Raw genomic sequence first — 15,485 nt, 5'->3', positions numbered from 1 at the left:
TCCGTTCTGCACTTTACGCGCCAGGGGGCCGAAGGTGCCCGCCGCAGGCCCTCCCCGGACCGAGCCCACCCGTGCCCCCCCTCGCGCTCCTCTGGAGGCAGCGACACCGTCAGCGTGGCGCCCGGCCTGGGTTCCAAGAGCCGCGTCTCTAGGGCCCAGCGGGTTGGGAGAGCGCGGGCCGCAGGCGCGCCGCGGAGGGGCCTGCGTGGCCAGGAGAGGCGGAGGCGGAGGCGGAGGAGGGGTGAGGACCGAGGGTCGGCTTTTAGCGAAAAAGAAGTTGAATCATCAGCTAAACCATTAGGACTAATGCGATGTACACAAGATGCGGGATCAATGCCGGGCCTCGGGGGTGCGGGTGGGGGCGAAGGTGGGGGCAGCAGGGCAGGGCCCCCCCACCCCCACCGCGGGAAGCGAGCTCCCGCCCATTTGGGAAAATGGATTTTCGCGATTTAAGAAACAAATTCAAACCAAAGGGAGTGAGGCCCGGATGTGCTGACGCTGCGGTTCGGCGCGGAGCTGCAGCCCCGAGCGACTCCGGGAAAGGGGCGCGGGCGGGGGCCGCGGAAGGGGCGAGAAGCCCAGGCGGAGACGTGGAGGCAGAACGAACTTGGGCAAAGTCACCCGGGCCCTGCGGCGGGGGCTGGGCCCCCGGGGCGCCGTCCGCCGGCCGGCCGCGCACTCCCTGGGCCCCGCGTCCCCCGCGCTCGGTCGAGCCGCTGTGAGCCGGGAGGAGGCCGGCCGGTGCCGGACGGACAGAGAGGGCCCTCCCACCCAGGCGGATGCTCGGCAGGGAGCGCGCGCGCCCTGGGCTCACTGCCTCGGCCGGCCGTCAGGCCTCTCTCCCAGCGCTTGAGACTCGATGGCCCGGTCACACACACACACCACGCCCCCGCCGCGCACCAGTCTCCTGGAGGTTAAGGACGGCAAGCCAGGACTCGGACTGGCTGGGGTCCTGGGGCCCAGGGGTCCAGTCCCGGGTGTATCCCTCTGCCAGGCCCTTGGGGAGAACCCGGCTTTCAGAGGGGAGGCCCATGGAAGTCCTGGGGGGGGGGGCAGACTGAATGACACAAGTGGAAGGTGGGCCTCCTCACAGACTCGGCTCCCCCTTGGGTCCCCCACTGCCTCCCCTTCAACACCCGGGCACCCATGTGGGATGGGGCCTGCCCCCTGCTCCCAGGGCTGCCTCGGCTGGGTCGGGGAGCAGAGGGCTGCGGGGGTGGGGGGGGGGGGGGGGGGGTGACTGGCTCCCCGTCCTTGGGCCGCACTGGGTTTGCCTGTAAAATGGGTCCAGGAGCTCTGCTGGGGAGGTGGCTCAGGGGCTGTCCCCCCCCCCCGCCTCCAGCGACGGAGTGTGTTTAAGGGGACCCTGTCTGCACAATCGGTTTGAATCGCCCCCAGGTCAGCAGGTCAGCACCCCAGCGTCATTCCGGCCACCCACACAGGTCCCTGCGCCGGGAGCAGCCCTCCGGGGCCCCACTAAGGCACGGTGGGTCCCAGCGCTCCCAGCGGGCCTTCCACAATTCCCAGGACGGCACTCCACAGTATGGGCCCTCTGAGGCAGTCTGGGGCACCACATTGGGGCTGAGACACCCCTGCCTGGGGGAACCCAGGTCTGGAAGGAAAATGTGGGGGGAGGAGGAGGCCCCAGGGAGCCCACTGGGCTGTGGGGCTGAGCTCCAGGCCGTTACCCGTTGGGAGGACAGCTGGACGCCTCCCTGTCGTCTGCACAGGCGGTGCTTGTGATCTGGGCTGGACCGGGACCTCGGTCCTCATTCATAACTGGGGACATCACCCCCACCCAGGCTGCTGAGGGGATTTGAGACAATTCCAAGAAAGCACTCAATCACCTCCCAGCTCCAAGAAAGTGCTAATGTGGTGTGGGTGGGGCTAGGGGCCACCCCCCCTGGATCTGTGTCCACTTCCGGGCACTGAACAGGCACCAATTTGTGGTTGGGTCCGAGAGGAATGGTTGCCTGTGGGGGGGGGGGACACAGGCGTGGAGACACCCTGGGTGTCCACTGGAGCTGTGACAGGGGCGGACGGTTTCTGTGCCAGGGGAGTGGGCACTTGGGCCCTCGCGGGGCTGTGGACAGGTGGTGCTGAAGGCGTCTGTGGGGTCGGGGTGCGGCTGTGACCAGGAGGGCTGTTGCGCGGTGGGTGGGCACCCGCAGGTGCACCCAGCGTGATTGTCCCAGCTGAAGTGCCAATGGGAGCGTGACTGTGCGCACGAGTGGGGGTGGGGGCAGTGGCGTGACTGCACCCCGGACCAGCCACGGCGCCGAGCCGCCCCGGTCCACGCGCCGCGGCCTGTGGGTTGGGAGTCTCATCTCGGCGGTCCCCGGGCTGTGGCGGGCGCTGAGAGGGGCACGGAAGGCCGCGTGCGGGGCGGCTCGCCCTGAGCCTGCGCCCTTGTCATTGGGTCGCGCCCCCTTCGCCAAGGCTGCCCACCCATTCCACGGATGGGCGGTCGGAGCGCAGAAAGGCGAAGTGATTCTCCCCACGCCGCGCCATCTTAACTCCGCGCCCCACGCTTCCGGGAGGGAAGAGTGGAAAGGGGGTGACCTACGCACAGGAGGGTGCCCGCAGGAGGGCCCGACGGCAGACAGCCAAGGGGGGCTGCCCCTCCAAAGGCCGAGGCTCCAGGCAACCGCACGCTCTCCGCCCTCGTGCCTCGTGCCTCACTCCTCTCGGGCCTTCGGGGTTAATACCGCCTCCTTCCAGAGCCTTCGGGGACCCCGGTGGGCGCCTCCCCTCTCCCCGGCCCCAGTCCCTGTCCTTAGCTTGAGCTCGGCGCCCTTCTCTGGGTGCCGGCGCGGAGGCCGCGCGGACCCTCGGTGCCGAGCCGGAGCGGAAAAGGGAAGGGCGGGGGAACGCGGAGCGGGAAGGGGCGAGGTGAGAACCGAGGGGCGGGGCGCGAAGGCCGAGCCAGACTCCCAGACGCCTGCGAGACGCCAGGTGAGCCCGGCGGGGGGCGGGGAGGGGGCGCGGGCGCCGGCCGGCAGGGTGGGGGCGGGGCCGGAAGGACCGCGGGGCGGAGGCCGGGCGCTCCGAGGCGGCTGCCGGGAGGCCGGGGAAGGGCAGGGGCGCTGCGCGTGGATGTCCGCGGGACCCGCCAGCCGCGGAGCAGGCGCCGGTGCCACTTTCTCCCCTTCGGGCTTGGACGGCCCCGCGGGCCTGGGCCTCGTTGCCTTCACCCGCCTCCCGGGAATCTCCTGCCCGGAAAGGGGACGAGCCCGGTCCCGGGGTCCCAGCGCACAGGCGCCGGCTTAGGACGCGAAGCGGCGATGCCGACCGCGGCCGGACCGCGGCGACGCAGGGAATCGGCGCGCCTAAGTCCAGGAGACGTCTCGGCAGAGAAATAAAACCTTTAAAGGGAGCCCCTGGGCTCCCGAGCCCTCCCGGGCGGGTCCGAAGCGGGGAGGAATCCCGTCGTGGAGAGGGAAATGTGGCGAAGGGGGGCCGCGGTCAGCGGGGACGGACGCTCGGGCGGAATGCTGGGCGCCGGAGGAGGGGAGAGAGACCCGGAGGCGGAGACCCACTGAGAGGGCCCTAGGCGAGGAGGGCACCGCGCGGCCGGGCAGGCCGAGCCCCGGGGACACCGCCGAGGTTGTGCGGGTCGGCACCTTCCCACCAGGCACCGTTTCAGGGGGTGGCGAGACCCCGAGGCGACCCGCAATTCCGGGCTGGGGCGCCGCTACCCCACAGGCCCCTCAGCGTGCCATGCCGGCCCCCACCCCAGCCGCCTCGGCCCTAACACCCCAGAATCTGGGAGCGCGTCCTCCTTCTCGGGGCTAGGGCGCGCCCCTCGCACCGGTCTGTCCCTCTGAATGGAGCCCCAAGGACGGGACCCCTCCCGGGTCTGCCCTCCAGGGGCCTCGTGCTGCGCGGCGCGTGGGCCACCCCACCCCTCTTCAGCGGGAGGCTCGGACGCCGTGGACCTGGGGACTCCGAGAGTGTCCACAGACACGAACTCGGAGCCAAAGGGGCCGCGGCCGGGCTCAGTCTCCCGAGGCCACAGCGGGGACAGACCGGCTGCAGCGGCAGCTGGAGATCCAGGTCCGCGCTGGCGACTCCAGCGTGGGGGGCCGGGAGGCGGCGCCAGCGACCGCGCAGCCCCCGTGCGTCCGCGCAGGTCTCAGGGCCTCCCGGGAGGGGATCGCGGACCCGGGGTGGGGAGACCCAGGGGGGAGGCAGGGAAGCTTCGTGGACAAAGAGGTCTGAGGCTGAAACGCGTCGCAGAGACCGAGCGAACCCAGGGGATGAACACAAACTTCCCGCAGAGCAGCCCGGACAAAGACCATCCGCGGTCGGCAAGGCGCACCCTGGTGTTTCTCGTCCCCTTTAAAAGCATTTTTTTATTACGGAATTTCCCAAATGTGAAACGAAGTAGCGGGAGCCTGGAAATCCACACCCCTCCCACCCGCCCGTATTCAACGAGCATCAGCTAATTCCTGGCCAATCCGGTCCCATCCGGGCGTCTCCTGTTTGTTGCTAGTGTTTAGTTAACTTGTTTATTTTTGCTGAGGTATGTTCAAGCAAACGCAGACGGCACCCCACCAGTAAACACACGTGTGTCTCCAAGCGGCGCGAATGTTTGTGGAAGTTAACAACGCAGCTATAAATCACTTCACAGGAACTCCCCAGGCTGGCCCCACGCTCAGGCGCAGTTGACTTTTTGGTGGCGCAAATGCAGACGACTCACTTCCGTCTCCACCCGGCTGCAACCATACACACTGTGACGCCTGCAATTTAGAAAACGAACCCTGGTCGAGGCCCATGGGGGGTGGGGAGGGCGCAGCAGGCAGCCGGGTCTGCAGACTGGGAAGCCGGGACTGGGTTCTCGTTTTCTCTTCGCGCTTTTGTTGGGAGAGTCCGTCCCGGATTCAGACCCGGCGCTGCGAGGACCGGGCGGCCCTGCTCCAGTCCGCCGGCGAGGAGGGGTCTGCCTCTCCTTTTCCTCAGTGGCAGCAGCGCTGTGCAGCCAGCCCAGGCGGAGGTGACTCTGGGGGGCTTAAATGGCAGGGGCTGCTGGGGGTGTCCGACCCGCAGCCCGGGATGGCCATAAATGTGGCCCGACACAGAACCGTAAATTTACTTCAAACAGTATGAGTTTGTGTGTGTATGATTACGTGTCACAGTGTACTTAATGTGTGGCCCAAGACAACTCTTCCAGTGTGGCCCAGAGATGCCGTAAGGTTGGACACCCCTGGCTAGGCAGTGCTCCGGGCTAAGGATGTCAAGAGGCCACACCCCACTTCCCAGCTGCACCCCTGCCATATGCAGGCAGCTCGGTGGGCGCCTGCACTGGCCGCCAGAGGGGAGGACCGCCAAAGGGAGTCATCCAGATGGTTCTGACGGGCCGGCGGGGACGGATGGGCACCCCTGTGCAGGGTGGGGCCCGGGGACGGGCGGCGGGCCTCCCCAGCACCAGGCGGAGGAAGGGGGTTCGGGGGCCTGGGTGGGTGGCAGAGCAGCTCCACGGAGCTCCTGCCCCAGAGTCTCTGCCCCACTTGGGCCTCAGTCTCCCTTTCTGAGGGCTGCAGACGGGCCAGAAGGCCAGGGAGACGCGTGGGAGGCCTGCAGACAGACGCAGGAGGAAGACAAGCCCACCTGGCGTTCCTGCCGCTCTTGGGGCCCCTTCTGACTCGGTCAGGACAGGGCGCCCACCTCCTGGGGAAGCGGGAGCCTGGGCTTTAGGAAAACATCTTCCCAGCTTGTGGGGAGGAGGTCAGAGGCCGCTGGCCCCACGGCCCTAACCTTCACCCGGTGAGAAGGCCTGACCTGACGGCGTGGGGGCAGCCAGTGGGAGGCCCTGAGTGGGCAGAGTCCAGGCCGGGGCTCCGGGGTGCGCAGAGTGGATGGGGCGGGGGACTGCCAGCCAGAGGGCCGTTCCCACGACACAGGTCAGTCCCTCACCAGAGCTTTCGATGAGGTGGGCAGGGGAGAGGCCCCGCACTGCCCGCTCTCAGCCCAGGGCCTGAAGGGGTGGGGTTTGGGGTGGGCCGGGAGGAGCCAGCACCTGGGGGTGATGGAGCAGGTCGGTTCTGGGTGCAGCGTGGCGTGGGTGTCAGATGGCAGCGCCACCTTGCCCCCGACCCGAGGACGGGAGGAGCCTGGCGCCCAGCACCCCTTCAGGGGCCGGGTGCTCCCTGGGACTCACCTACAGAGGCCCTGATGGCGGGCGGGGGGGGCGCTGCTGCTCCAGCTTCTCCTCCAGGAGGCGCTGGTGAGGACATGGCTCTGGTAGTGCCCCGCAGGGGACTGAGAGGCCCAGAGGGGCCAGCCCCTCCTCTGGTCCCACACCCTGGTCCGCTCCAGGCTAGGCTGAGGAGGGGCGTCGCCCCGGCCGGGCCTGGGCACCTTGTCAGCACCAGCGGGTCAGGAAAGCTGACCATTTGTTTCAGGTCACAGACCCCAGGCCCCAGCCAGGTCTGTGACGGGAGACGGAGGCATGGAGAAGAGAAGGGACCCAAGCAGGGTCACTGGGTGGGGGTGGGGGCGGCTGGGCCTGAGCGGAGGCGGGCCTGCCCTGGGCATCGGCTGCACCCACCTGGGCTCAGGGACTCTGCGCCCCGCAGCCCTGGGTGACCCCTGAGTGGGGCCTCGCTGAAGGGACGGCAGGCCAGGGTGGTGGGGACAGGTCCAAGGCACCCATCCCCTGCCAGGCGCAGATCCAAGAAGCCCAGGCTGGCGCGTGATGGACGGTGCTGGTTCCCGGGACCCTGTGGTCCTGGGCCTGGCCCCTCTAGCGCCTCCGGGGCCGCCTGTAGCCACCGCTGCTCCCTGGCTCCGCTACCCCTGGTGCGGCACCGGGACGCTGGGCCGTCGTGGGGTAAAGCCGGCTTCCCGGAGCCCAGGCCTCGTTGCTTCGGTGCCTGGGCTGCAACTCGAGAGACCATGCCCGGCCTTCCGCGCTGGGCAGCAAGCACCTCCGGGCGGCGCCTTCCGTGCGCGGGGCAAGCCCGCGTGCTCCTTAGCCGCTCGCCAGCCCAAACCGTCACGGATTCCACGGGAAGACACAGTCCGCCCCGCATTTGCGGCCACGGGGGCTCTTTCTCCCTCTGGCTCGGGGCCCGTTTCTCTGCTTCCTGGGGCGGGGTGGGGGGGCGCGGGTACTGGACGCGGCGCCCACACGCTCCTCGCCCTGCGCGCGCGCCCGCCCTCCAGGGTCGCCTTCCGGAGCTCCGGTCGCTGTGGATCCCTCCGCGGCGGAAGGGCTCCCGCCTGTGGGCCTGGGCACCGCACTTGGCTCGGCGGCAGGTGCGGACGTCGCGCCACGTCGTCTGGGCACTGCCCCCGAACGGGCCACAGTCCAGGAAAACGGCCGCGTGGCGGGCGGGGAGGCTCCCTTTCAGCTCGGCTGTAGTGATCCCATTCGCGGTGGTTGAGAGTCCCGTGGCCTCGGCACCCCCAAGTATCGTCGCCGCTGCAGACTCGGGGTGGGGGCTGCATGGAGGCCTGACCGGCTGGCATCCGGCAGGGAGACGGCGGAGCCCTGGCAGGACCCGCGCCGGCCGGAGGCCTCGCGGTGGGAGCTGTGTCCGCAGGAGTCTGCTGGCTGCGTGGGACCACCGCAAAAGCGACAGAGCCAGGGTGTGGAGGCCTCGAGTGGGCCTGGCGGGGAGCAGAGGTGGAGAGATGGGTGGGCACCGCCCCCGGAGTGGCCAGGAGAAGCCCCCTTGGCACCTCACTGACCATGTGCGCAGGCCCTTTTGGATTAAAACAGTTCCAGCCACCGCGAAGAGCAGCAACGTGGGGCGGCCTCCCGCTACCCCCCACCCACCCACCCTCAGGGGGAGTCCGAGCCTCTGAGGGTGACGGGAGGCCGAGCCGGGCAGCGGGCAGCCAGCTGCTCCCACAGGCCCCTCGAGATGCCCACCTGTCCTGCATCGGGCGCTGGGGGCCCGGAGGTGGGGATCTTAGGGCCCAGGGGGGCAGGACCGCCTGGGTCACCCTCTATCCCACGGAGAAGGCCCTGCTGGAGCTCTCAGGGGCCCGGCCTCAGGGCACCAGGAGGGGACAGGCAGGGGACGACCCCTGGTCAGCAGGCTGAAGGGTGGAGGCAGACAGACAGATGGGCCAGCTGCCTGGGTGGGGGGTGGGGGGCTGTGGCACCCCTCCCCCCCTGCCGAGGGCCCAGGGTGTGGCGGGGTGCTGTGCATCCTGGCCCCAGAGTGTCTGTTCCAGGCCTGCAGCCTCCACAGAGGTTTTCAGGGGCCTTGACTCTGCGCCAGTAGCAGGCTTTTCAGCCCGAACAGCTTCTCTCCAGGCTGGAGAAGCAGGCACAGCACAGCACAGCCTCGCCCCGCACGGGGCCCCGCCTCCACCCCACCCCCTGCCAGCCAGGCCGAGGGGGGCGGGCGGCCACCGAGACCCGGACCCCGGGCGTACGCTTCCCCTGAGGCCCGCAGACGGGGCCCTGAGCTGCGGCTGCGCCCAACGCCCAAGTCCCCCAGCTGGCCAGCGACGGCAGCTAGGGTGGGGGGGGGGTGGCGCTGAAGCCCACGCTCAGCGCCCCTCACCCGACCTTGCTGCGGTGCCCGTGTTGCCGTCTTGGCCCAAAGAAGAAAACCCACTTGGTGAGAGACGGCTCGCAGCTCCAGTGCAGGAGGGGGACGGTGCGCACGGGGCACCGCACAGCCCCCTGGGCCAAAGCGCGCTTCCGCCTCCCCCGCCTGGCGGCTGTTTCCGTGGAGACCTCGAAACTCCTTGGCCCCCTCTTGCTCCCCAGCTCCCTCCCCTGCCCCACCCCCTGCCCGGTCGGGGGTCGGGAGGGGAAGTCTGAGTGGGACCCCCAGACCTGAGACCCCCGCCAGCCCGCCCCGGGCGGCAGGCTCTGTGGTGGGCCAGCATCGGAGAGTGCTCCGGGAGGGAGGCAGGGCGAGCCCATCCCGGCCGCCAGAGCAGGGGCCACCCCAGTGACCACAAAGCAGCCCACTGTCCAGAAAACGTCCCTTTTTATTCCATACGCAAATAAGGAGATTCATTTAAAAAAAAAAAAAAACAACCAAAACGAAACGAAACCAAGTCTTCACTGATGGAGGCCGCAGCCCGGAGAGGAGCCCCGTGCGGCCCGTCTTCCGCAGGGACGATCGGAGTCGTGGCCCCTCCCCCAGGTCACTTCCCTCCCCCTCCGCAGGGGCTTTCCCCAGGGGGCCACCTCTCCGCCGGCCCAGCCCGGCCTCAGGGCCAGGAGGCTGATGCCGATCCCCGGGCGGCCTGCCCTCCTGGTCCCCAGAAGAGATGTTTGTGCTGGGACGGGGGAAGGGGCTACCGCCGAAGCACCCCAAGCGGCTGTCTTTGCTGCGGGCTGGCCTGGTGCCGGCTCCCAAGGGGGTGGCTACACTGACTTCCAGGCTGAGGCCTGTCCCCAGGGTACTCTGTGCGGCACGGCCACTGCCTCTCCGTGACACCCTCTTCCCTGGGGGAGGAGGAGCTCCAGCCTTGCAACTGTGTGGGAGGCCCGCTGTCCGTGCCGTACCTGCTACATTCTTGGGGAGCTCGGGACAACACCTCGCGCACCAGGGCCGAAGCTCGCCTCCCAAGGCCCAGAGGGGCTGTGAGGGCGCGCCAGCCCGCCTGGATGGCCCCTGCGGCCCCGCGCTCCGGCGCCACCAGGCTGCGCGTCCGTCCGCAGAGCTCCCCAGCCGCCGCGGGGAGCGCGCCCAGCGGGTGGGGCTCACACCAGGCCGGGCATCTGCGCCCGCAGAAAGGGCACAGACGCGGCGGCCGGGAAGGCAGCCAGCGGGTAGGCCAGGGCCCCGGAGAAGCCGAGCAGCGGTGGGGGCGGCGCGGGCGCGGCAGGCGCCAGCGGGAAGGGCAGTGCGGCGGGGGGCCCGGCGGCCGCGGCCGGGGGGCTTTCGTGGTAGAGCACCGGCACCCGCACCAGGCGCTGTGCGCCCGGCGGGGACAGGCTGGCCGCCTCCAGCTCGGCCGCGAGCTGCCGCTTCCACTTGTTGCGGCGGTTCTGGAACCAGATCTTGACCTGCGTCTCGGTGAGCTGCAGGGAGGCCGCCAGGCCGGCGCGCTCCGCGCTGCTCAGGTAGCGCTTCAGGTCGAAGGTGGACTCGAGCTGGAAGACCTGGCTGCGCGAGAAGACCGTGCGCGTCTTCTTCTTCCGCCCGCCGCCGACGGCCACGCCGCCGCGCGCCTCCCCAGCCGCCGTAGCTTCGGCCAGCTCCACCGCCTCCTCCGCGCCGGCCGCAGGGCCCCGCGCAGCCGCCAGCTCCGCTGCCTCCCGCAGCACCGCTCCGGGGCCGGGGCCGGGGCCCCGCTGCCAGGCGCCCTCAGCGCGGCCCACGTCTTCGCCCGTCTCCGGTGAGTCCCGGTCGCTGGCTGCAGGAGAGAGAGGGGCACACGGTTGGTTGCGCGGACTGCTCCCCAGAGCGGGTCGCTGAGGCCCTCCGCGCCCACCACGCCGCGCGGTCGGCACCGCTGCAGGCCGGGCAGTATTCCTGGCACAGCCAACCCTCCCCCCGGCACCCATAGCGCACTGCCCCGCAGTGGGCGCATCCGAAGGGGGATGGGAGAGGCAGAGCAGCAGGAGGTGGGCAGCAGCCACTGCGCCACACCAGCACGCGACCATGTACCCGCTCGCGAGGCAGAGAAACACACAGAAAGACTGACTTCCTGTCGCCATTAAAACGCACGAAAACGCACGAAGGCCCGCAGGCCACCTCACAGGGGGCAGATGTCCCTCAGAGAAACGCACTGTTCGCTGGAACACAGCAGACACCCCCTCGCCCCCCGCCCCCCCGCGGCCCCCCTCAGCCCAGACACAAAAGTTTGTTATGAGCCGCTGGGCCCGCTTCCGGAGCACTCACTCTCCCGGCAGGCCGGTTCCCGCGTGCACAGAAACCTCCCCGCAGAAGGAGGACAAAGAACCGCAAACGGCCCCTGAAGGAATCCCCCTGCCCACTGGGGGATGCCCACTCGGCCCGTTTCCCGACCCCCCACCCACAGGTCCCAATAAGTGCCCAGCAACCGACAGTCCCGCTGGAAGGGCACACGCACCCGTGGGGCTTGGCAGAAACAGGCAGCCCCGAACCCCACCCAAACCCACAAGGCCCTGCAGCCTGGGGGCTCAGGGTCCAGACGTCTGCAGGGGGCCCTCCCGGACCTGGGGCTCCACACCGGGAGCTCCACCTGCCCTCCCAGAGGAGAGGAGGTGCCCGGGGCGGGCGGGCGAGGAGGAGAGGCTCCCGCCAAGGCTGTGCAGGACCCGGGTCCAGGCCTGGCTCCAAGCGGCTGAGGCCTGAACGCAGAGCCACCTCAGGCCCGTCTGCCCCTCGGTCCGGCCTGGGCCTGTGTGCAAAGGTCCCTGCGGGGGGGGGGGGTGGCAGTCCAGCTAGCGTTTGGTGGGGCAGCTCTCGGGACACGGTGGACCCGGCAGCGGCGGGTCCCCGGTGTGAGTGTCTGCACTGGTGGGCGTGTGTGGTGGCTTGGGCTGCGTCACCGGGCGCCCTGGAGGTGTGCAGGTGTGGCCCACAGGTGTGCGGACCTGCACGTGCCCCCCACCCTGGTGGCTGAGCCCTCACGGTGCTGGCAGAGGGTCAGGTTCCAGGCTGGTGTGCCTGCCACCAGATTTGGGGGGCCTCTGCCCCCCACAACACCCCACACCTCCAGACTCGTGGCGGTTCGTAAAATTAACATAAGGTGCCAAGCCGGCGTACCAGCTCTGGTGTAAACGGGGACCCTACTCCCTAACCCGCTTCGCACGAAATGAGGTGCCAGCTGCCTCTTGGGGGCTCCCGGGCAGAAGGGCTGCAGGTGGAGGGGTGAAGAGAGGGGAGGAGTTTCGTCCTTCAAGACCCCCTTCAAAAGCCGCCCCCAGGGACGGCCCTACATTTGATCGCTTGTTCACGGGCCGCACTGAGGCCTGCCCACGTTTACAGGAGGGGTGCAAACTTTCTGAGTGCATCGTCTGAGACGGCCCCCAAACACACCAGAGTGGGGGACAGCTCTCTGCCTGCCCACCCACCACCGTGCAGGGAGACCTGCCCCAGAGCAGAGCGGGCTCCAGGCGGGAGCCCCAGACCCAGGGGCCGGGGAGCTGGCCACACCGTGCACGTGTGCTGGGGTTGGGGGTGGCTGGCACAGCCTGGGGACCAGGTTCCCAGTCCCGATCCTGGGGAATGCTTGGTCTCCCTCCCAGGTGTCTCCCTGCAACGGGCACGTCTCCAAGGGAGGCAGTGGCCCAGAGGAAGGGCGCAGAACTGAGGGGGTTCTGAGGCGGAGAACCCCAGTCCCAGCCCCCCACCCTCAGCAGGGAACAAAGGCAGGAGAGGGGGAGGAGCAGAAAAGAGAGGGAAGGGAGAGATAGGGGCTGCCGGTGGGCTCCCCCGCCGCCGCCAGGCACACCGCGGCCAGCCCCGGGGGAGCGGGACTCTGGGGCACAGGCCAGGGAAGACCCTCCCGCGGTCTGGCCCACAGCAGCGGCTCCCTCTGCCCGCGCCCATGCTTCCTGCCTCTGGTCGCGCACTTCGTGCTTCCTCCCTCTCGTTCCCCTCTCTGCACCCTTCCTCTCTTCTCCCCTCTCGGCTGGGCTTCTTTTCCTGCATTTCGTTCTCCTCTTTCCTCTCCCAACGTCCCTCCCTCTTCGCCGCCGGGGCCACCGCCCCTGCTCCCTGTCTTTCCCTCTCTCCCGCGTCTCTCCTGCGGGTCTCTCTCCCCAGCTGTCTGCCGTCCGCTCTCCCCCGGCTCCTCCCCGCGGCTCCCCAGCCTCCCCGATACCGGCCGGGCCTGGCAACGGGTGAAACCCAGACTCTGGGTAACCTCCTCCTCGCGGGGGCAGCCTGTTCCCCAGAGTGTCCCTCCAAACCCGCCCAACCAGGGTCTCGGCTGGGGGCCCCCACGACCCACACCCAGCCACACACAAGACCCCAAAAGAGCGCGGACGAACGCAAAGTCCCTGGAGCGGACGCGCGGGGAGGTGTGCGAACCCCGCGGTCTGGCCCGCCCATCCACGCGCCCTCACTCACTGTCGGGACTGAGGCCGCCTCCGTAGCCGCCGTGCGCCCGCGGGTACCAGCGCGTTGCACGGCCGCAGCCCAGAGCGTAGGGCGGCCCGGGGCCGGGGGGCGGCCGGGGACCCAGGCCCAACGAGCCAGGCCCGAGCAGAGCCCGCGCCCGTGCCTCCCCGCCGGGGCCCGAGCCCGCGCGCAGCTGTCTTCGCCGCTGCAGCCGCCGCCGCCGCGCCTGCTCGGCGTCCTCGTCCTCCGGGTCGTCGTCGTCCTCCTCTTCGTCCTCGCGGCCGCCGCCGCCGCCGCCGCCCTGCGCCGCGCGCCCGGCGCCCTTGGCCTCGGCCGCCAGCAGGTTCTCGATGAGGAAGGAGGAGGCGCGGGCCGGCGTGGCGCGCCCGGGCTCCGTCAGCTCGTCCGGCATCGCGGCTGCGGGCCCGTCGGGCTCTGCCGGGCTCCTCGGGGGTCCCGGGCGCCCGGGGCGCCGCCGGTCCCTGTGTCCACTCGGAACGGCGGCTCGCGGCTCCCGAGTGCCCACGCCGGCCGGCCCTGGAGCCGCTGGCCGGAGCGCTGGCGTCGGGCCCCGCGCGGGGCCGGGCCGGGAGCGGGTGCGCGCGGACAGCCGGCCAGACTGCCGCCGGGCTCGCCTTTCACGTCGCCGCTCTGGTCGCCGCCCGGGCCGGCCCCGCGGGGGGCGGGGAGGGAGGGGGAGGAGCCAGCAGGGGCGGGGCGGGCGGGCGGCCAGCGCGGCCAGAGGACCACGCGCGGACCCCGGGGCGGCCGCTGCCCAGAGACGCCGCGGGGCCAGGCGCGCGGGCGGTCGCGCGGCCGGGGACCCAGGCTGGGAGTCTCGGCCGGTCCGCCCCGCGTGATCCATTCCCGGGGTCCGCGCCCCCCGCCCCCGCGCCGGGGGTGGCGGAGGTGGGACCTCGGCTGGGCGGCCGCCCATTGGCTGCGGGGCCCGAGGAGAAACAGGCTGGCCAATCAGCGTGCGGCAGGGGCCGTAATTACCTCGCCACCCGGAGAGCGGTGAGTGCGCGCGCGCGTGCTGTGTGCGTGTGTGCAAGCGGTTGTGTGTGTGCGTGCGTGCGTGTGTGTGTGCAAGTGGGTGTGTGCGCGCGCGTGGGGGTGCGCGAAGATCCCGGGGCTCCTACGAAACCGAAAAAGGCTGCACCCTAGTCATTTGTTCAAGACCCCGAATGTCTCGCAAACTTGCAGCGTGCTTTCTCGCTCGCACCGTTAAAGCCAGCGTCGCGCCCCGGAACTTTCTGGCTCCCAGGCTCCGGCTCCGAGCGCGGGGTGATACTGCGCCCACCGCTGTCCCGCCCGAAGTTGCGCAGAGTGGCAGCCGCTCCCCCCGCCTCCCCTCCCCCCGCCACGTCCCGTGCCCCGGCAGGCCCTGGCCTCGGAAGGGGGCCGCAGATCCCGTCCAGCCGCTGCCCCTCCGCCGAGGTCCCGGGGGCGGGCCCGGTCCGTCTCTGAGCCTCCGTTTCCAGGGCTGTGAATCCGTGAGGGGCTGCCCCCCTCCCGTTCCTGCAGCCGGGAGCGCGGGGCAAACGCGTGGCCCTCCCGCGCCGCCGCCCTCGGAGCCGCGGGAGTGACCTTTAGAACGGCCTCCCCGGGATCGAGGGGCAGCCCAGGCCCCGGGTCGCAGCCGGGCCGCGCGGGCCGCGCCGGCTTCACCCGACGCGGGTATTCGCGCAAGGACCCATCCAGCCGCGCACCGCCAGCCCGGGCCCCTGTCCCCCCGGGCTGCTGCCGCTTCCCCCGAGGGCGGCTGCAGAATGGTGCTTCGCAGTCGCTTCCATTTCCCCGAACAGCCGCGGCGGAGGGAGGGTCCTCATCTCCGAAGGGAGAACAGGGTGAGGACAGACTACCCCCGGGGGTAAGCGGCTCCGGCGGGTCTGGAATTCGATGGTTTGGGGCCTGGGGCCCCCTCCCCGCGACGTCCGTAACCCGACGGGAGAGCGCGGCAGTGCGCGGGGAGGCCGAGTGCCCCCCGGCTTAGCCGGGAGCCTCGCCCGCCGCGGCCGCGCAGACAGAACCCTGCGCCTCCCGGGAGCGACCGCGGCGAGTCTCCGGGAGACACCCCTCACCTGCGTGCGTGCCCCGCCCGCGGCTGCCCCGTGCCGGCGACCTCGGGTGAGAGGGGGCCCTCCTGCCGCTCGCCACGAGACCCTGGGCCCGGCTCCTCAGTCCCTCACATCCCGCCCCAGGCGGGACGGAGACCTCAGTGGCGCAGACTCGCCGCGTTACCTTCGGCCTGGCGGCCGACGTGGAGAGGGGGCGCTCCATGGAGGAGGACACCCGGCTGGGGTCTGGGGAAGGACCGAGGTACCAGCTCTGCCCCTGGGGCACCCCCGCGGGAGGGGCCAGACCAAGGGGAGGAGTGAGCTCCTTGATTAGGAAGAGAATTACTGGTTCCTGGCCCATCACCAGCCAACCCCAGGCCTTCTGACAGGTGGGGAAACTGAGGCCGAAGAGGGGCCAGATGCAAGCCTGGCCGTGGGAGGAGTGCCTCCCAGA

General features: G+C 70.5%; 1 protein-coding gene across 1 annotated transcript; it reads right to left on the bottom strand.

The window, feature by feature from the left end:
• Window positions 1-8,938: 8,938 nt before the first annotated feature.
• Window positions 8,939-13,383, bottom strand: HMX1 (H6 family homeobox 1). Its single transcript, XM_045834089.1, has 2 exons — window positions 12,981-13,383; window positions 8,939-10,335 (listed from the first exon to the last, which is right to left on the bottom strand). Exons 1-2 carry the CDS (start codon window positions 13,381-13,383, stop codon window positions 9,680-9,682), a joined length of 1,059 nt encoding a protein of 352 aa, XP_045690045.1. The 3' UTR covers window positions 8,939-9,679.
• Between the last annotated feature and the right edge of the window lie 2,102 nt (window positions 13,384-15,485).

The sequence above is a fragment of the Phyllostomus hastatus genome, unplaced genomic scaffold (assembly GCF_019186645.2).
Source record: "Phyllostomus hastatus isolate PE091 unplaced genomic scaffold, TTU_PhHast_1.1 phas_contig_196, whole genome shotgun sequence".
Lineage (NCBI taxonomy): Eukaryota > Metazoa > Chordata > Mammalia > Chiroptera > Phyllostomidae > Phyllostomus > Phyllostomus hastatus.
Note: the sequence above shows the minus strand (reverse complement) of the source record. Positions and strands in the feature narration are given on the sequence as shown.